Source organism: Eptesicus fuscus, chromosome 7, assembly GCF_027574615.1.
Source record: "Eptesicus fuscus isolate TK198812 chromosome 7, DD_ASM_mEF_20220401, whole genome shotgun sequence".
NCBI lineage: Eukaryota > Metazoa > Chordata > Mammalia > Chiroptera > Vespertilionidae > Eptesicus > Eptesicus fuscus.
Window position 1 is genome coordinate 85,713,457 of NC_072479.1, and position 21,135 is coordinate 85,734,591.

At 39.9% G+C, this 21,135-nt stretch overlaps 1 protein-coding gene across 1 annotated transcript in view; it reads left to right on the forward strand.

Moving 5' to 3' along the window:
- Positions 1-21,135, forward strand: part of LOC103285404 (pregnancy zone protein-like) — a 48,865-nt gene that overhangs the window by 19,397 nt on the left and 8,333 nt on the right. Inside the window, exons 13-25 of the mRNA XM_054719282.1 lie at positions 88-151; positions 2,221-2,363; positions 5,038-5,187; positions 8,178-8,342; positions 14,033-14,138; positions 16,305-16,431; positions 16,853-17,081; positions 17,603-17,729; positions 17,900-18,021; positions 18,198-18,249; positions 19,651-19,734; positions 20,243-20,419; positions 21,034-21,121. Of these exons, the coding sequence (XP_054575257.1) occupies positions 88-151; positions 2,221-2,363; positions 5,038-5,187; positions 8,178-8,342; positions 14,033-14,138; positions 16,305-16,431; positions 16,853-17,081; positions 17,603-17,729; positions 17,900-18,021; positions 18,198-18,249; positions 19,651-19,734; positions 20,243-20,419; positions 21,034-21,121 (1,634 nt within the window). The remainder of the gene's footprint in view (positions 1-87; positions 152-2,220; positions 2,364-5,037; positions 5,188-8,177; positions 8,343-14,032; positions 14,139-16,304; positions 16,432-16,852; positions 17,082-17,602; positions 17,730-17,899; positions 18,022-18,197; positions 18,250-19,650; positions 19,735-20,242; positions 20,420-21,033; positions 21,122-21,135) is intronic.

Sequence of the window (21,135 nt, forward strand, 5' to 3'; positions counted from 1 at the left end):
ATTATTGTTTCTTACATATTACAAATATGTTTAAGTTTAATATATACGCTCAAAAATAATAATAAGTGCAATTTCCTCTGTCTTTAGATTAAAGCAAGAGGAAGCATCTCCCAATCAGGAATCCATGTGTTGCCCATTGAACAAGGGGACAGTAAGTATTATCAGGATTTCCTATTTTTTTTCTCTCATATTGTCGAATCTTGAGCATTTTAGCAAGAATGAATTATTTTTACATTAGAGAAAATTATCAACAACCTTCTGTCAACCAAAGATGAAAAATCTGATACAAAAGGATGCCATAGATGTTTAGTTTAGTTCATTTAGTATTTTTTCTTCTTTTAATAGTATTTTTACATATTAAATTTTATTTCTAAAATAAAATATATTCATTTTATAATGGTTTTAAAAATACAGACAACAATTGAAAATGTAGAAATTCACCAAAGAAAAAATTCACTCTGTATATTTTTGTATTAGTTTCCTATTGCTTCTGTCATAGAGTACCATACACTTTTTGCCTTAAAACCATGCAAATTTATTATTTACAGTTCATAGGTCAAAATTCTCACTGGGCTAATAATTAAGGTGTCAACAAGGCTACTTTAGTCTGGAGTTCTAGGTAATTATCTGTTTCCTTGCCTTTCCAGCTTCTAAAGAACTCCTGCATTCCTTAATTCACGGGCCCTTCTATCTTCAATGCCAGTAACACACCATCTTCAAATCTCTCTTACATTCCTGCTTTTCTCTCTGTGTTTTCTTTTTTAAGGTTTAAAAGTGAATATGTATTAGGATGGGAAATTAGATCATAATAAATTACCAGTGCCATAAAGATATGTATACTAGATTTATCAGGATGATCACTTAGTAAATTATATAATGTGTAATCACTGGATTATACGCCTGAAACTAATATAGTGTCATCTGTCAACTGTAATTGAAAAATAAAAGATTATATAAAATATAAAATATTTCATAAAAAAGAAAAGAAAAAAGCATTTCTAGTGATTACCTTGGGCCCACGTGGATAGTCCAATATAACCTTCCCATTTCATGTCCTTGACTTAATCACATCTGCAAAGTCCCTCTTGCTATATGTGAGAACTTTCTTCTTTTCTAATATAGTTGTTGGTGCTATGCATTTTCCTCAAAATACTACTTTAAATGCATCTTACAAATATTCACATGTAATATGAAGGTTGTTGCTAACAGCATATCAAAAACCAAAGAGCCTCATAAAGCCATTTCTTCACAATTAGTTCTTGTAATAGAGTTAAATTGTATCTGCATTAAGTACCTTGAGGGGTGGAGTAAGAAGAAAATGTCTCTCTAAGAAAAAATATACTTCATTTCATTTGACGATAACTATATAAATGGTTGTTTTTTCATTTGTCTTTGACTTGTAGAAAACTCAATGCTAAATTTAAGTACTCTAGTGTATAACCATTTTGTTAGTAAAGTTAATTCCTGCCTATGTGTAAGCCTGCTCCAGAAATCCGCCTTCATACAGTTTCAGTATTATTGTTTCAAATTTATATTGATCATGCTGTTTTTGTGTATTTTCACCTTAAGCTGCCTTCAAATATTTTATAGATATGGGAAGGGTATATTTTTTAAAGAATTTTGTACTACAAAGATCAAACTTACAACATTTATGAGAAAATTAAGCTGGCACATTATATAAGTGCTATGCAATTTACACAGAAAGCAACTACTAAGATAAATACAGAGAATTCTTTTATAAAAATCAGAGGCACAGGTTGTTTTATATGTGATTATTTGTACCTATGTCTGTGCTCTTTTGTAAATGGTTTGAGGGTAGTGACTAAGTTGCATTCTCTGAATTGTCCCCAGGCATATGACAAAGAATTGCGCTGATTTGGACCACAGATAGAAATAATTAAAAATTTCTACAAGTTCTACTCTCTGGACTTCTTTCTTAATACCTCTTGTTTAATTTAAAATTTGAAAATGCTCTAAATGGCTTTTATCTACTTAAACAGAGGAAATGAGCAAAGTAATCTAAATCTTCAAGGAAAAATATAATTAGTTCAGCATATATTCATTCAACACTATTATATAAATTATATAAATGCGAGTCTTTTCTTCCTTCAGTATACTCCAAATATAAATAAGTAAAGTTATTTGAGAATCTTTTCTTTGTAAAATTGAGACCTCTTCCCTCTTTTTAATCTATTTTTTTTGGACTTCTTTATTCTCCAGCGAAGGGGGTATTTTCCTTCTCCTTTCGAGTGGAATCAGACATTGCACCTTCTGCCCAGTTGCTTATTTATACTGTTTTACCAAATGGAGAAATTGTTGCAGATACACAGAAACTCAAAATTAAAAACTGTTTTGCCAATAAGGTGGGTGTTTTGTTTAAGTCCTTTCCTTTTATCCAACCTCCCTTTTGGAAATATGGAAAATTAGAACATATGTGCATTAAAATACTGCCATATAGTTCCCCCAAAACTTGCCTCCATAGGTCCCTAGAAGCAGAGAGTGATGCCATACCCTGAGAGGTCTAGTGGAGGAATCCAAAGCAGACTGCCATAAACACAATTTTTTTGTCTCTAGTTTCATCTTAAAATTTATGTGAAATTCAGAACCTATTCCATTATGAACCTTTAATAGTTTTCATTTTTGAATGGTTTTGTTCCAATAGTTTTTAATTAAAAATAATGTTTCACAAGGATGTTTCAGTTTCATCCCATCATGCCCCTCTGATGCACCTCGATGTACAACTACAGAAACCAGTAACTTTTGTGAATTTAAATTTAGTTTGCTAATACAGAACAGGATTATATGTGTGTATCCTGCTTTGAGAAACATAGCCTGAGCACTCTAAGAATATCTTTTTAAAAATATGCCTAGAAGAACTCTTTAACATTGGTCTTCTGGAGGTTAAAACAATACGCATCTATAGCAAGTGAACTTTCCTTGTAATGAGAACTATATTTAAGTTATCCATGTCTTACTATACAATGATCTAAGAAAAATGCAGTGGATTCTGATATCCATTTTCAATTCAACCTTACTAAAGCATGCTATTAAAGAAGCACAGGTGTCCCAGAGCATAGTTCCTGTCCTGTTTGGATGTCCTGTGTGTTTTACATGAACCAGAAGAAATTCCTGCTTTGAACTTCAATGCCCTTGTTGCTCATTATGGACAGATAGCAGTTTGTTGGGCCTAAGAATGGCCGTGTTATGCTACAGCTTTCAACACCTTTATTCATTCTAGCAGTGGTCTCTCTGTGGTGCAAAACATATGAATACTCCTGTGCAACACCATAAGACTTACATAGAGAAGCAAACCTCCATTGGGCCTTAGGTCAAATATCTTTTAATTTATCATTGATCAGGCAAGGAGATCAGTTATGAAAAATAATAATTATAGTTGAAGATTTTTACAGTATTTAGAAGTTGACTATTTTTATTTAACAAAAAAAAATATTATAAAAGGGGGCTGTGAAAATTAAAAAGTTAAGGCCCCTAGAAGTTAGACATTCTGACAGGATGAAGAGCAAACAGTAGAGTAGGCTAAGAATGTGAAGAAAGATCCAGGTCAGATTTAGACGTGTCTTCCTTCAAACCAAGATACTTTAAATATTGTTTTCAATTATTGTTGAGGTAAAGAAAAACTGTTTTCTAGTCAAAATTCATATACCTCTTTCTTAGTTTAAAAATAACAGATTAAAAATAAATAAATAACAGATTTAGCATATACGTTAAATACTATGTAGCAGTTTAAATTGCCTGACATTCTTAACTGGATCTAATTATTGATTGAGGATAACATTGCTTAATCTAAGTAGGTACCGACTCCCAAAATATGGCTTAAAGTTCTTTTTTCATTCTCAGATCAGTAAAACATTTTATGTTTTCTAATATATTCACTTCTTAGCTAAAAGTATTTTCAGTTTATTATAATTCCAAATAACTGACTTGATATGAACATATTCACAAACATATTATAGTGAAATTAAATTTTATACAAAAAAAACAAACATTTAAAATAGAGGTCTCCATAAGCAGTATTTTCATAGTATATTGAACTGTAGAGATGAATACTATAACATCTAGAGGAAAAATCAATTATTTTTTGCATATATGTCTCATAATACATAAATCCAAACCATTACATGAATTCACTAGACAGTGTAAATGAATTACTATAGTTAAATTCAGCAATCCAAGTCAAATATTATTTTACTAAACACACTGACTTTTCATTCCAATCCAAATCAGCTTTCAATTCAAGAACCTATGTTACCTGATGCTACTACAGTAACTTAATTTTATATTATTTTATTTTATGTTTTGGACTATAAGATAAAACTCATATTTCACTCAAGAAGTGTTTACACAAACATAAGGACCCAATAGCTTCACTTACTAATGAATTGCTACTGGCCAAAGCAGAATCAAATCTCTAAAAAATTGTGCATAATTTTTCATTATTTTGTACTTTTTATTCTTTATTCAGAGTTCTTTGAATTTTCTAAACCAATTAACTCAGGATGCATATTAAATGTTTAATGTTTAAGACTTAATACACCTCTGATCCCAATAAACATTACTACACATCTTTAGAATATCACATGACTAAGACTGCCAAAAAGAGGAGACTTGGGTTGGCTGGTCTCAGAGGTAAAGTGATTTCTCCAGTGCCATGCAAAATGGTCAGTGCCATTCATCACAAAAACACTGCATGGAGAGAGGTCAGCTACAACAGGTATATAACTTTGTCAGCATGTGTGTTCTCCTTCCCCTTCAGGAGTCTATCTTATTGTGATCAAAACCAATTTATACTTCACCAGTTAGATAAGGAGTGGGAAATATGAGGTAACTGGAACCACATTTTCAGTTTATTCCAGAGATGGTTAACTGGTCATTCCTAGGTGGATTCACCTCTTAATCCTGCTCTAAAAATAGATGAAGGGAAAGTAAGTGTAGAAAGAACAAGGCCTACTTTAGGGTAGAGAAGATTTTTGAGATTGTAATTAAAAATTTGCTGCTATAAGCGTATTCTCTTGACAGGTAAATTTGAGCTTCTCCTCAGCCAAGAGCCTGCCAGCTTCAGGTATCAACCTGAAGGTCACAGCCACTCCTCAGTCCCTCTGTGCCCTTCGTGCAGTAGACCAGAGTATGCTGCTAATGAAGCCTGAAGCTGAGCTCTCGCCTCAATCAGTGAGTCCTATTTCAGTCTTGAATATTAGAAAATGCACCTATGATAAGTCCATATTTGGAAGTTGGAAATTATAATTACAAAGGACACGTTCTTCAGCATGTCAGGCATAATGTATTGTTATGTATGAGTTGAAATTCAGTTCGGTTCCAAGAAAGGCATTGCCCAAGGTACTCATTTATCATCTCATTTCATTCTCTGTTATAATATACTAGAGGCCAGGTGCATGAATTCATGCATGGTGGGGTCCCTCAGACTGGCCAGTGATTGAGGTCTATTGGGGGGGAGGGGGGCGCACAGCCAACAGTGGGGAGGAACCACGGGAGGTTGGCTATGGGAGCACACTGACCACCAGGGGGAAGCTCCTGTGTTGAGGGTCTGCTCCCTGGTGGTCAGTGCACATCATAGTGACTGGTCAACCAGTCATTCCGGTCATTGAGTCATAACGGTCACTTAGGCTTTTATATATAGAGATTCTCAGTGAAGGAACAATCTTGCTCACCACAACCTTCTCTGTGCCTAGCACAGTACCTTTTATATAAAAGATGCTCACTTGGCCTCAATGGCTCAGTAGTAGAGCATCTACCTATGAACCAGGGAGGTCACAGTTCTATTCCTGGTTAGCTTCCCAGTCAGGGCATATGCCAGGGTTGTGGACTTGATCTCTGATTATGCCAGAGACAGCCTATCAATGATTCTCTCTCATCATTGACATTTCTATCTCTCTCTTATCCTCTCCCTTCCTCTCTGAAATCAATTAAAATAAAATTTTTAAAAAGATGCTTAACACATTTTAACAAATGAATAATCTATATAATAAAAGCCTAAGCAACCATTATGGTGGAACGACCAGAACAACCAGTCACTATGATGTACACTGACCACCAGGGGGCAGACGCTCAAAGCAGGAGCTGCCCCCTGGTGGTCAGTGTGCTCCCACAGGGGGAGCACCGCTCAGCCAAAAGCTGGGCTCATGGCTAGCGAATGCAGCGGCAGTGGCAGGAGCCTCTCCCGCCTCCACAGCAGCACTAAAGTGCAGTGAGCTGAGCAGTAAGGAGCAGTGAGCAGAAGGGTGGTAAGGAGCGAGGGGTCCTGGACTGAGAGAGGGTGCAGGCAGGGCTAAGGGCCCCAACCCCACCCCCAGTGCATGAATTTCGTGCACCAGGCCTCTGGTTGAATAATAATTCTTAAGGTGGGTATTATAACCTCAATTTTATGAGTGAAAAAGCACAGCTAAAATAGACTAAGCAATTATAGAAAGAATATGCCAAAAATATATTTTAAAAGTGGGATTTGAACCAAATTTCAATTAGTGCCACTTCAATTGCACTACATTTCAAGATAGTATGCGAAATGCCAGATTTTTAAGCTTTCTTTAAAATCCAGGCACTTACTCTCTGGTTTTAATTATAGACAAAAGAGAGTTTCCACTCAAACTTGTCTTTTAAAGATGTCTGTCATAACAAAGTATTTTCAAAAGGGCCCTATAGTTTACAGGCTTCATGGCATATTTATTTATTTAATAAATATTGGTGACATCTTGATTATAAGATGGCTACTACTCTAGAAATAGTTCTAATGGTGAACAATCAGATGTGGTCTTGGACCATTTTAGACTTATAGTTTTGTGATGTATTAAAACAAACAAACAAACAAATAAATAACAAGGAATTGGGGGGAGTTAAACAATTTTTGATAGAGTGATTAGAGTTGTCTTCTTAGATTGTCAGATAATGAAGGGACAGGGGCAGGCATTGCAATGAATGAAAGTAGTATGCCTGAAGGTGTGAGGTCAGAATAAGTGTAAGTCCGGAGTGTTCTAAAAAAGGATAAGGTGTCCTTGCCAGTTTGGCTCAGTGGGTAAAGTGTCAGCCTGTGAACCAAAGGGTCCTGGGTTCAATTCCGGTCAAGGGCACGTTCCTTGGTTGCAGGCTTCTCCCAGGTCTGAGCCCTGGTCAGGTGGGTACAGGAGACAACCAGTCAATGTGTTTCGCACATGGATGTTTCTCTCGTTCTAAAAACCAATTGGAATTCTCCCTAAAAATTCAATGGGAAAATATCCTTAGGTGAGGATTAACACAAATAAATAAATAAATAAATAAAAGGATAAATATGTAGTTGTGACAGACGAGGATGGTAGAGGCCATAGGTGGAATGGAAAGTAAGGAAAATCAACTCTGTTAACTTGGAGTGGAATTTGGAGTTGACAATAAGTAAATTACTGAGAAGTTTTAAGCAGGAGAGTGACAGTTTAGATTTATCTATTAAGAAGAACCTATTTGCTGCTGAAAGTATAAGAATAAGAATAAAAGAATGGAGACAGTTATGAGGTTATTGTAGTTCAGATAAAAAATGATAGCAACCGGATTAGGAGGTCTGTATGGAGTCCAGAGTGTCTTTAATGTCCCCAGCACTATGTGACTGTGCAGGTGGCTTTATTTGGAGCAAAAGCTGAACTGAAATTGATGTATTTCAGAGAAAAAACTGCACCTAATTTTTTCTCAAGCTAAAGGTGGTCTTAAAATAGTAGAGTAAAAAATGTTTTCATCTTGGTAAGAACTTAATCATATAAAAAGGAAAAAAGAAGTAAATCTAGTATTTACAGAGGTCATTCCTGAGTGATGGGGTTATAGTGGGCCTTTGTTCTCTTGTTACACTTCTTTATACTAGCCACATTTTTTGCTTCCTTTTAAAAGTAGGCATTTGGGCTGGGAGACAGGTGACTTGGCTTTTATTGTTACACAACCAAAATGGGACCTGAGACTTGGATCAATTAATTTGATTTCTTTCTATGTTAATTTCTTACGCACAACAAGAGGCTTAGGATCCCTAATCTTTGGTATTTCTCTATGATTCCCTGTATTGGTTTTTATAATGTTGACATGGGAGTGTTAAAACACTATGAGATTTGAAATTCCAGATTGAACATTATCACACTTAAAATAAGAAAACAAAATCCAAGAGGTTTTCCTTTTTTTTCTCAATTTTTTAGGTCTATAATTTGTTACCAGTAAAGAAAGACTTTAATGTTCAATATGATGGTTTCATGAATGAAGACATTGAAGGATGCATAATTGCAGAAGACATAATTCACAACGGAATTGTTTACACACCAAAGCGTATCCTGGATGATGGTGATGTTTACAGTATCTTTGAGGTAATTCTTCCTAAAAACATAACCAGAATTGACCTCTAAGTCCTTGTAAACTGGAGAACAAATGGACTTCTAAGCCCTAGAATCTGATCCTGCCCTTGCTCCTGTCCCCAAACAAAGCTATGATTAACAGAAAAACATGAAAACCTCAGACACATAGCTAACTTCGTATACATACAGATATTTAATCATGAATTTCTCTGGCATTTGAAATAGCAAGTGGTAGACTTTTAGGGACCACAACTTTAATTAAGTTGACCCCAAAGCTAGTTACCACTGTCATATGCCCCTCTCAGTGATTCTCAGAAATAATAATATGTGAAAAAATATTTTCTTTAGTGCCTCTGACACCCCTAGAAAGGTGACTACCTTGTTGTTAGCCATTATAGTTGTCATTTGCATAATAAATACATGTTGGATGAGTGAATACCCAAAGTACAAAACTTGAGCCATCTATCTCTTGGGGCAGTACAATTTCAGGAAACTGAAAGTAGATTTTCATGAAGAAAATAGTTACAATACTTGAGATAGAGATGTCAGCATGCTTTAGGTGTGTCAAATAAAAGGTGTATCTTTGAGATTGATTATAATTAGGTAGAGTTATGAAAAGGGAGTTTATCCAGGTTGTGAGACTAAATTTGGTCACTATCCCAAAGAAAAAGAATTCTCATTATACCTTGAGGAAAACATATGTGATCTTTCAATAGAGGTCTGCAACCTAGCAGACAATAATTTAAATCTCCACCTTCTGGAACTTTCAGAGTCATAAATCCATTAGTGGTGGAAGGATTAAAAGGACTCTAGGCTGATTAGTTCACTGTTTCATCTTTAAACATTTATTTCTTTTTTGTTTGGTTGGTTGATTTTTTAAATTGAATTTATTGGAGAGACATCCTGTCTAATAAAAGGGTAATATGCAAATTGACCATCACTCCAACATACAAGATGGCTGCCCCCATGTGATCAAAGATGGCTGCCCCCATGTGGACACAAGATGGCCACCACAAGATGGCCTGCAGGGGAGGGTAGTTGTGGGCTATCAGGCCTGCAAGGAAGGGCAGTTGTGGGTGATCAAGCCTCCAGGGGAAGGCAGTTAGGGGTGACCAGGCCAGCAGAGGAGGGAAGTTGGGGGCGACCAGGCCTGTGGGGAAGGGCAATTGGGGGTTATCAGGCTGGCAGGCAGAATTGTTTAGGGACAATCAGGAAGAAAGGCAGGCAAGTAGTTGGGAGCCAGCAGTCCTGGATTGTGAGAGGGATCCCAGATTGGAGAGGGTGCAAGCTGGGCTGAGGGACACACACCCCTGTACATGAATTTCGTGCACCTGGCCTCTAGTTGATTAATAAAATTATATAGATTTCAGGTATTTAATTCTACAATATATCATCTGTATATTGTACTGTGTGTTTACCAGCCCAAGGCAAGTCTTCTTCCATCATCATTTATCCCTCCTTTTACCTTCTACCAACCCCCATCCTCCTTTCCCTCTGGCAATTACCATACTGTTGTCTGTGTCCATAAGTCTTTTTTTTTTTTTTGCTTTATCCCTTCATCTTTCTCACCTAAACATCTGTTTCTTATTTCTTTCTTCCTATTCATATTGCTACCAGCATTGGCCACTGTGCTCAGAGTTCCACAGTGTCCCATGTACTCTGAGATAGGACAGCAAGTAGTGTTTAACTGTGGCTACTCTTGAAGAAACATGATGTTGGGAACAGGTGGGCTCTAGGTAACTGTGGGCATCTTCATGTGTGTTTTGCATGCAGAGATTCAAGATAGTTAAAAAAAAAAAACAGAGAAAGGAAAAATATATCACAAAAAAATTGAGCAGAACTATTCAGGGAAAAGGATACTTTCCAATAAAACATAAACAAAGCAAAATTTACTAAAACTATGAAAAAAATTTTCAACCCTATAATTTCAAATTAAAAAAAATTACTCTCTGCAATAAAGCTATGAGGTATGTGTGTGTGTGTGTGTGCATATATATATGTATGCACACACATACACACACACACACATATATATATGTATATATATATATACATATATATATGTATCCTACCTAATAATAGACAAATATGCAAATTGCCATACTTCCGACACACCAACAAGCCACGCACCATCCAATCAGAGTGAGCATGCAAATTAACCCAAACCAAGATGGCTACAGCCACAGAGAGCAAGGTTTCCTAGGTAAAAGAGGAAGCCAAGCTTTCTGCCTGCCCTTGCCAGACCTAAGCCTCCACTCAAGCTACAAAGTTTCAATTATAGAAGGTAAAAAAATTCAAACAAATGGCAGCAGAATGGAGCTTGAGAGAGCAGGCCAGGGTTGCCGCAGGCAACAGAGGAAGCAAAGCTTTCCACACACCCTGGCCAGGCCCACCCTCTTAAGGCAACAAAGTTTCAATTATAACCCCAACACAAATGGCTGCCGGCCTTGGAGGGAGCCCCAGGCTACAAAGTTTCAATTGTAGAAGGAAAATAAATTCCAGATACCAGGGCCTCAGCTTGGGTTGCCAGGGGGCATGACTGGCCTGCAAACCACCACAGGCCCCTCGCTCAGGCCGCCCCACGCCCCAAGGGAACCCCCACCTGATCCGGGACACCCTTCAGGGCAAACCAGCTGGCCCCCACCCCTGTACCAGGCCTCTATCTATCTAATAAAAGAGTAATATGTAGATTTATCATCACTGCAACACACAATATAGCTGCCCCCATGTGGTCAAAGATCTTGCCCCCATGTGGACACAACATGGCCACCACAAGATGGCCAGCAGGAGAGGGCAGTTGGGAGGCACCCGGCCTGCAAGGGAGGGCAGTTGAGAAGGACCAGGCCTGCAAGGGAGGGCAGTTGGAGGTGATCAGCCCTGCAGGAGAGGGCAGTTAGGGGTGACCAGGCCGGCAGAGGAGGGAAGTTGGGGGCAAACAGGCTGGCAGCAGAGTGGTTAGGGGGTGATCAGGCTGGCAGGCAGAAGTAGTTAGGGGCAATCAGGAAGGCAGGCAGGCAAGCAGTTGGGAGCCAGCAGTCCTGGATTGTGAGAGGGTTGTCCAACTGCCCGTTTAGGCCCAATCCCTGTAAACCGGCAGTAGGACATCCTTTGAGGGGTCCCATATTGGAGAGGGTACAGGCTGGGCTGAGGGACAACCCCCCTCCGTGCATGAATTTCGTGCACCAGGCCTCTAGTATGTATATATATACACACACACACACATACACATACTAGTGGCCCAGTGCATGAAATTCATGCATGGAGGGGGGGTCCCTCAGCCCGGCCTGCACCCTCTTCAATCTTGGACCCCTCAAAGGATGTCCTACTGCCGGTTTACAGGGATCGGGCCTAAACCGGCAGTCAAACATCCTTCTCACAATCGAGAACTGCTGGCTCCTAACCGCTCACCTGCTTGCCTGCCTGATTGCCCCTAACCACTCTGCCTGCTGGCCTGCTCGCCCTCAAATGCCCCCCTGCCTGCCTGATCACCCCCAACTGCCCCCCCTGCCAGCCTGCTCACCCCCAACTGCCCCCCCCCCCCCCGCTGACCTGCTCATCCCACCTTCCCTCCCCACTGGCCTGCTCACCCCCAACTGGCACCCCTGCTGGTATGCTCACCCCCAACTTCCCCCTCCGCCAGCCTGATAACCCCCAATGACCCCCTCCCACCAGGCTGATCACCCACAACTGCCTTCCCTTTTGGCCTCTAACCGCCTCTACCTTGACCTCACCACCATGGCTTTTTCCAGAAGAACGTCCAGAAGGTCTCCTGGAAGGTCTCCTGGTCTAATTAGCATATTACCCTTTTATTAGTATAGACCAGTGATGGTGAACCTATGACACGCGTGTCAGCACTGACGCACGTAGCCATTTCTGATGACACACGGCCACATGCCGAGGATGAAACATTTGCTGCTCCTGAGGATGAAACATTTGCGACTAGAGTCTTGTAGTTAGTTTTTTCCTCAAAGTAACACACTACCCGAGTTATGCTCAGTTTTTTGGCGAAGTTTGACACACCAAGCTCAAAAGGTTGCCCATCACTGGTATAGACAGAAGCCAGGTGCATGGGATGGGCCAGCTGGTTTGCCCTGAAGAGTGTCCCGGATTAGGGTGGGGATTCCCTTGTGGTGTGGGGCAGCCTGGGCAAGGGGCCTGTGGTGGTTTGCAGGCCAACCATGCCCCCATGGGGTGAGGGTCCCCACTAGAGGGGCATGGCCAGCCTAGGTGAGGGGCTGAGGGCTGTTTTCAAGCTGGCCACACCCCTTCAGGGTGGGTGTTCCCGCTGGGGTGCCTGGCCAGCCTGGGTGAGGAGCTGAGGACTGTTCTCAGGCTGGCCACACCCACTTCAGAGTGGGGGTTCCTGCTGGGGTGCCTGGCCAGCCTGGGTGAGGAGCTAATGGCTGTTTGCAGGCTGGCCACACCTTCCAGTAGGGACTCTTACTCCTTAGGGGCGTGGCCAGTCTGGGTAAGGGGCTGAGGGCAGTTTACAGGCTGACCATGTCCCTTCAGGGTAGGGGGTCCCCCCCCTGGGGTGCCTGGCCAGCCTGGGTGAGGGGTTGATGGCTGTTTGCAAGCTGGCCAAACCGCCCAGCAGGAACCCTTATCCCATGGGGGTGTGGCCAGCCTGGGTAAGGGGCTGAGGGCAATTTTCAGGCTGGCCACACACACCCGGTGACCCAGGATCCTAGCCCCTCCTTTTTTTTTCCTTGTGCCTCCTTCAGCAGTGGCCAGGGCAGGCGGGAAGCTTGGCTTCCTCCATTGCCAGGGGCAACCCAAGCCTCCTGCTCATTCCAGCTCCATGGCTACCACCATCTTTGTTGGGTTAATTTCCATAGTCGCTCCTGATTGGCTGGTGAGTGTAGTGGAGGGACAGTCAATTTGCATGTTTCTCTTTTATTAGTGTAGATATATATACATATATATGTTATATATGTATATGTGTTATATTTGTTTTCTGAGGGGAGGAAGGAAAGAGAACATCCAAGGCTAAAAAGCATCAGCATATAGCAGACAAAATTCAGAAATAAGAATCAGAAGAAGTGGGTTCTAATCCCAATTTCTATTCACTAACTGGATAAACTATACTTTCTGTGACTCCATTTTTATATTTATAAAATAGCTCTCTCCTCTATTGTGTGGTATTCTCATGATCCTATGATGTGTATCTACACTAATAAAAGAGTAATATGCAAATTGGTTGGGACACCCTCACAGTAACAACCAAACAGCAGGCTGCGTGGGGTGACCAGGCCAGCAGGGGAGTTAGTGAGGGAAGACCAAAAGACTGAACAGCAGGCTGTGTGAGGTGACAAGGCCAGCAGGGGGGCAGTGAGGGGCAACCAGGCTGGTGAGGGGGGGGACAGTTGGGGGTGACCAGACTGGCAGTGGGGGCAGTAAGGGGAGACCAAGCCAGTGGGGAGGCAGTTAGGGGTGACCAGGCTGGAGGGGAGGACAGTTGGGGGCCAATCAGGCAGGGGCAGTTAAGGGTGATCAGGTTGACATGGGGGGGCAGTTAGGGGCTATCAGGTAGGCAGGCAGGTGAGCAGTTAAGAGTCAGCAGTCCCAGAGAGGGTACAGGCTGTGCTGAGGGGACCCTCCACCCCCATGCATGAATTTTGTGCACCAGGCCTCTAGCATAATAATAGTGAAAGCCTCAAGATTAGATTGCCAATATGCTCTAATAATTTATTTTCTCCTAGTCTGTAGGATTAAATATTTTTACCAACTCAAAAATCCACAAGCCACATTTCTGTCAGCTGCTTCAGGATTATACAGAATCATCTATGGACAGAGGAGCTCCTCGAGGTGAGATTTCTCTGCTAGGATAACATAAAATAATAGAAAAATAGAATAACAAAAAAGAAAAGTGATGCTTTGCTAGATTGGGTTGGGATAAAAAGCTATTTTTCTAAGTATCAAATGTTGTGACTTCAGCAACTTCTTGGCAAATTTTCTTCAATTAACATTTTTCCCCAACATATAGTATTTGTAAGGAAATTGTTTCTCTCTCTCTCTCTCTCTCTCTCTCTCCTCCCCCCCGCCCTCTCTCTCTCTCTCCAAATTTTGCATTTAGTACTTGTCACTTATTCATTATTTAATTTTTAGTTACACCACCTTAGTCCTGTCTCTTGTTATTTCATAACCAAATTATTACTTAAAAGCCACACTAATTTACCTTCCTTTCCTCCAGTATTGCTTCACTTCAATCTGTCCCAACTACTATGAAAGGCATATCATCCTTAAACATTGCTTATTTCTCCTAAGAAACCCAAAACACCAATCAGAAAGAATGTATGCACCCTTATGTTCATAGCAGTACAATTTATAACAGCTAAGATCTGGAAATAGCCGAAATGCCCATCAGTAGATGAGTGGATAAAAAAGCTGTGGTGCATTTGTAGCATGGAATACTATGCAGCAGTAAAAAGAAGAATGTCTTACCCTTTGAGACAGCATGGAGGGACCTGGAGAGTATCATGCTAAGTGAAATAAGTCAGTCAGAAAAAGACAAGTATCACATGCTCTCAGTCATATGTGGAATCTAAGTAACAAAATAAAGTGATGAACAGAGTGGATCCAGAGACATGGAAACATGGAACAGAATGTGGAATCTCAGAGGGAAGGTGAGGGTGGGTGAGAGGTAATCAACCAAGGACTTTGTATGCATATATGTATGGCCCATGGACACTGACAATGGGGCAGTGAGGGCCTGGGGTTGGGGGCAGGGATGTGCTAGAGGGGGTCAATAGGGGGGAAAAGGGGACATACGTAATATTTTCAAAAATAAATAATTATTTTAAAAAGATAAAATTAATAAAATAAAATAAAACATTGCTTATTTCTCATACATAGTCACTACTTCCAGATTCATAAAATTGTTGTACTTAAGGTTTTAAAAGAGTATGTGCAACTGTATTTTATATATGTGTATCATATATACTTATATTTATACTAGAGGCCTGATGCACGAAATTCGTGCAAGAGTAGGCCTTTTTTTCCCCGGCTGCTGGCACCGGCTTCCCTCTGGCACCCGGGACCCGGGCTTCCCTTGCAGCCCTGGCTTCATCCGGAAGGTCGTCCAGAAGGACATCCAGAAGTATAATTAGCATATTACACTTTTATTATTATAGATATTATACATATTATCTTTATATATCTTTTGATCTCTGGAGTAACATTTTTAAATCAAGCTAACTTCCGCCTTAACAGATCTAATTTATTTGTCCTAATCTTCATGATATTTTATTATATAATTATACCTACTGTATACTCAGCTACATTAAACAAACCCCCCAAATAGACATGCTACTCCAGAGGGATAAGTGGTTTGGAGCATCCCTTCTAATCTCTGTGTGCATACTTGGATGGAGAGACATTTCCTTGAAATGCCTTCTCCATTCTCCTGTTTCTCATCCTTCAATGATCACCTTAAAGTCTGTTTTGGAAAAGTCTTTTCTGGTCAATATAATGCTCATTTTCTGTCCTTTATTGAGTCTCTGTCGACAAAATACATACTGTTCTATATCTTCTTTTTAATTTCTCCATATCTCAATCACTGTTAAGCAAAAAAATTATCCCTAAAATCCTCTTGGAGTAGCTACTATCCATATCTCTAGTTTGAGTCTCACCACAAAAGGGAAATACATGATCACCATTTCAGTATTAAAGCACTACTTTGTGTATTCAATGACTCTTTATTCTTCTCTCCACCACTTGAATAATCAGCTTAAGAAGAGCTACATTTGTTTTCATTTCTAGAGAAAAATGTATTTACCTCTAGATGGAAGAAGTAAAAGAATTAGCCTTCCTATATACGTAACAAGCTGGTAGGTTTAATTGTTCCAATAATAAACATTCACTGAGCAACTGATCTTATTTTTCTGGATAAATAAGGCAACTATAAAAAGTTAATGATAAAAATGAGGTTCACATTGGGCTCTGAATGTTGTCTTTTCATAGGGGATCTTCCAGTCTCACGTGTAAGATATACTTCTGCACCTTACCCAATGATGAGAGAAAACCTTCCAGCTGAGGGAGTGAAAGAGACAGTCCGGAATTACTTCCCTGAGACCTGGATCTGGGACTTGGTGTCACTCGAGTAAGTGGTGTGTTGCTTGGAACTGAGTTTAGGAGGTTTGAATTCTCCTCTATGTTTCTGCTGTTATCCTGTGATCCTGATCCTTTCAATTCTGTTCCACTCTTTTCTGGTAAATATTTAGATTCAGGGTTAATTTACCTTACAGTGCAACAATGCAACTTTTTTTCTAATTTAGTCTTGAGGTACTTAAAATAATAGAAAACAGGAAGCGAGCCTCTCCCCTAAAAGAAAAGAAAAACTTTCAGAGATTTCATTAATAGTGACAAACTTTATATAAAGTTTAACATTTGCCACACTAGGCTGCTAAGTTACCCTGCTGTAGGATCAGCTATGATCTATGCCAAAAAAAGAAAAAGCGCAGCGGGGCGGGGACGGGGGTGGGGGGACTCACTCACTCTCTTCCTTTTTTTCTTTTCATTAGTTCATCAGGTAGCAGTGAGTTGGCAATCAAGGTCCCTGATACAATCACGAAGTGGAAGGCCAGTGCACTCTGCTTGTCTGGAACAACAGGACTTGGCCTCTCCCCCATCATCTCTCTTCAAGTCTTCCAGCCCTTCTTCCTAGAACTCACTCTCCCTTACTCTGTGGTGCGAGGAGAAGCCTTTACACTCAAAGCCACTGTGTTCAACTATTTGTCCCACTGCATTCGGGTAAGGGCACTTCTCTACAGGTGAGCAAAAGGAGAAGGAAGGGACACAATCACCATTCACTACCTAGGTGTCCTAGGAATTCTTGTAAATCATAATTGCCTATGATGCAACTTAATTTTGGAATGGAATGGGTACTAAGAGCAAAACTACCTGACAGGTCCAAGGTGGTAAGGTTGTATTCATTTGGGACTCTATATTATCTGTGTAGTCTTAATTTCAGATATCATTTCCATTTGACTACTTCATTGTTTCACTCTAAGGAAACTATTTCTTCCTTGTATGGGCCTTTATCCTAATTCATGTCAGTTTTTCAATTCCTTTATTGCAAACACTTAAACTGCCAAGTGTATGATGTTTGAACAATTTGGAAAAGTACCCTGTTTGAACAATTTATGTACCCTGTTTGAACAATTTCTCAAAGCCTCTCATTTAGGGTGCATTGTCCCTTTAAGCTCCAGTCCCCTGTTACTGACCCTCTGTCTGTGTTCTTTCTCAAACTTGTGGGTGGGTATGGGGGACAGGTTAGCGTGGAGCTGGAGGACTCTCCTGCCTTCTTGGCTGTTCCAGTAGAGAAGAATGAAGAATCTCACTGCATCTGTGGAAATGGGCGGAAAACTGTGTCCTGGGCTGTGACCCTCAAGTCACTGGGTGAGTGGTAATGATTTGCTTTCTTATCTGACCCAAATATATGTGTTTTTTTATCCTCTAACAATGGTTGATTGAAAGAAAATGATGACATATATTGAGGAAATTAAAAAAGAGAAAAAAAATTAAATATAGAATCACTGTATTAACTCCTTAAGAATCTTATTCCTCAGGGAAGGTGAATTTCACAGCGACTGCGGAAGTCCTCCAGTCTCAGGAATTGTGCGGCAATGAGATGCCTAAAGTCCCAATGTTTGGACAGAAGGATACTGTAATCAAGCCCTTATTGGTTGAGGTACGCAGGTATACTTTCTCAGAGACCTTATTGTCTAATATGTATGTGACGGTGACATTTAATTCCCCAAATATGGATGTATCCACAACTCAAATTTTTACTCTACATAAGAGTGGCTGATTTTTCTCTCTACATTCAGTGTCACTTTATGTTTTATTCTTTCTTTCAATATAAAGCCTGAAGGAATAGAAAAGGAGGAAACTTTCAACACACTCCTCTGTGCACCAGGTAAGTATCAAAAATAGACAAAATTCTCATGTTTAGCCACTTGCCAAAGTATATGGTTACAAAATGACCCTTGAGGCATGTTGTCTTCTGGGAGAAAAAAAAAAATTGTATACTTTCCCATGTACAAACCTAAGGATATTTGGTAGGAACAGCCTTTTCCTACTGAAGATGTAAAGAAGTTAAAAGACCTAAAAGATATTGGCTAATAATAAAGACAAAAGCTGATGACTGTGGGACAGGATTCCTTCCATACAAAACTGTGTTTCCCGAACTTCTCTCCTTTTTCAAAATTCTGAAATATCTTTTTGGCATCAATACTATTTATTATTCAACTAATAGCTTAAGTGCATTCATGTTTTTTATTTAAATAATCATTTTAAGAACTTTAGGGATAATCTGCTCTTGGAGCACAAACAGCATGCTCTCATCTCTGGAGTCTTTTCACTCTTTGCTCCTTTTTCCTGGAAGTCTCTTCCCCAGATATCTATCAGTCTTACTCCCCGACTTACTTAAAGTCTCAAGTCACCAATGATTGTTTTATCAATGAGCTTTTTAGTGGAGTGCCTCCTCCCCCGAGCCTGGACTTCCTGACTGGCCTTTTCTTATTAGCTTACCCATTTAAACATTCACTCTGCTTTAATTTTCTCTATAAAACTTAACATCTATTATTCTAAATATTGATTTGTTATTTTATTACTCTCGTAAAAATGAAAATTTCATGAAATGAGGAAATCTGTTTTGAAAATTACTATATCATTGCACTTAAAACAGAAGCTATACATAGCAAACACTTTATATATATTTGTGAAATAAATGTGATTTCTTAAAAATCTAATGATATTAGAAATTAACATAAACAATGAAGAGAAGAAAATAAGTATATCATAAGGTATGCACATAGAAAATCTATAGAAATTTAGCACCAATAGATATGATTAATAGGAACTATACTATGAGATGACTCATTGCTTTAGGAGAAACTTGAATTGCATGGAGGAAATTATATAAGAACCAAGAGAAATGAAAAATTGGATCTTCATCACATAGAGAAAAAATATTCAAACAAAAATAGAACATTTCTCTCATTTTTCCCCCCTCCCTTATACACAGAGTGGTCAGATTATTATGATCTCTGAATGCATAATAATCTGGCCACTCAGTGTATATCCTATATAATAAAAGTCTAATATGCAAATTGTCCCCTCGACCAGGAGTTTGACCAGTAGGCAGGCCGGCCAACCGCCCATGTCCCCTCCCCCTGGCCAGGCTGGCCAGACCCCACCCATGCACGAATGCATGCACCAGGCCTCTAAATATACACACTGAGTGGCCAGATTATTATGCATTCAGAGATTATAATAATCTAGCCACTCAGTGTATGTATTTGTCTTTTTTCATTAGAAACTGGAGTACCTGAAAAGTTGTCACTAAAAGTTCCTTCAAACGTGGTTGAAGGCTCTGCCAGAGCAACGTATTCAGTTTTGGGTGAGTCTCCCAGCCCAAATGAAGCAGATGTCTACCACTACAGTTCCAGTGCCTGGGGCCTCACCATCCATGGTGAATGAGATCATTGACTCGAGTCACTGGATTGAGAGAAAGAGCACTAAGCTAAAGATTGCATTGTGTATTCATCAGAAAAGGTTTGAGTAGATGTTATGATATATTTGGATATACTCTAGAAAGTAAAAAGGGTCACCTCCCTGTGTCCTCATCTTCAAAGGATTGACTAAGTAGTGATGCTTCCTAATATATTTCAATATAGTTGGTTTTTACCAGACATGCCATTCAGTTTTTTCCTTGTGTTTTTTTCCCCATCCTTGAACCATTTACTTTACTTTTCTTACTTTTTTCTTTCTATTTTCGCATCTCCTATGCTTTCTTGTCCTTACCTTCATAAGTGAGTTGACCTCTCACTTAGCTAGTTTCTATCTTCCTATCCCAACATAAACCAACTCCAATTTCTTCTGATCTTTCTATATCTTTCATTCCCCAGGTGATATACTAGGCTCTGCCATGCAAAATCTTCAGAATCTTCTCCAGATGCCCTATGGTTGTGGAGAGCAGAATATGGTGCTTTTTGTCCCTAACATCTATGTTTTGAACTATCTGAATGAGACACGACAGCTGACAGAAAATATCAAGTCCAAAGCCATCAGCCATCTCATCAGTGGTAAGAGATTACCCCCAATAGGAGGAACTTTAATTGAGTCCCTAAATATATCCTTCAGTGAATTCAAATCAGCATCCCTTTGGTTAAGATTTAATAATTATTTCTGCTGTGATACCAATAAAATGTCACACTATACAATCAGAAAATTCAATGCATCATCAAGTCTTGGAGATCCTATATAATAAAAGGCTAATATGCAAATCGACCAAAGTGGGGAATGACCGGTTGCTATGCTGTGCACTGACCACCAGGGGGCAGATGCTCAATGCAGGAGCTGCTCTCTAGTGGTCAGTGCGCTCCCACAGGGGGAGCACTGCTCAGTGAGTGCAGTGGCAGTGGTGGGAGCCTCTCCTGTCTCTGTGGCAGTGCTAAGGATGTCTGGAGCAGGCCTAAGCCATCAGTCGCACAGCCTCCGAGGGCTCCCGGACTGCCAAGGGCACAGGCCAGGCTGAGGGACACCCCCTGCCCCAGCAGTGCACAAATTTCATGCACCAGGCCTCTAGTATCTTAATAAAATAGTAGTTTTTCTATTACTGCTCAATGAGTTTTGAGGAAAAGACTGACTAGTTCTCCAATGTTTCTGCTATTTCATAAGTCTATGCAAACTTCTTCAGGGTACCAACGACAGTTGAATTATAAGCACAACGATGGTTCATACAGTACCTTTGGGGATCGTGGTGGTACAAGTCATGGAAACACTTGGTAAGATAATTATT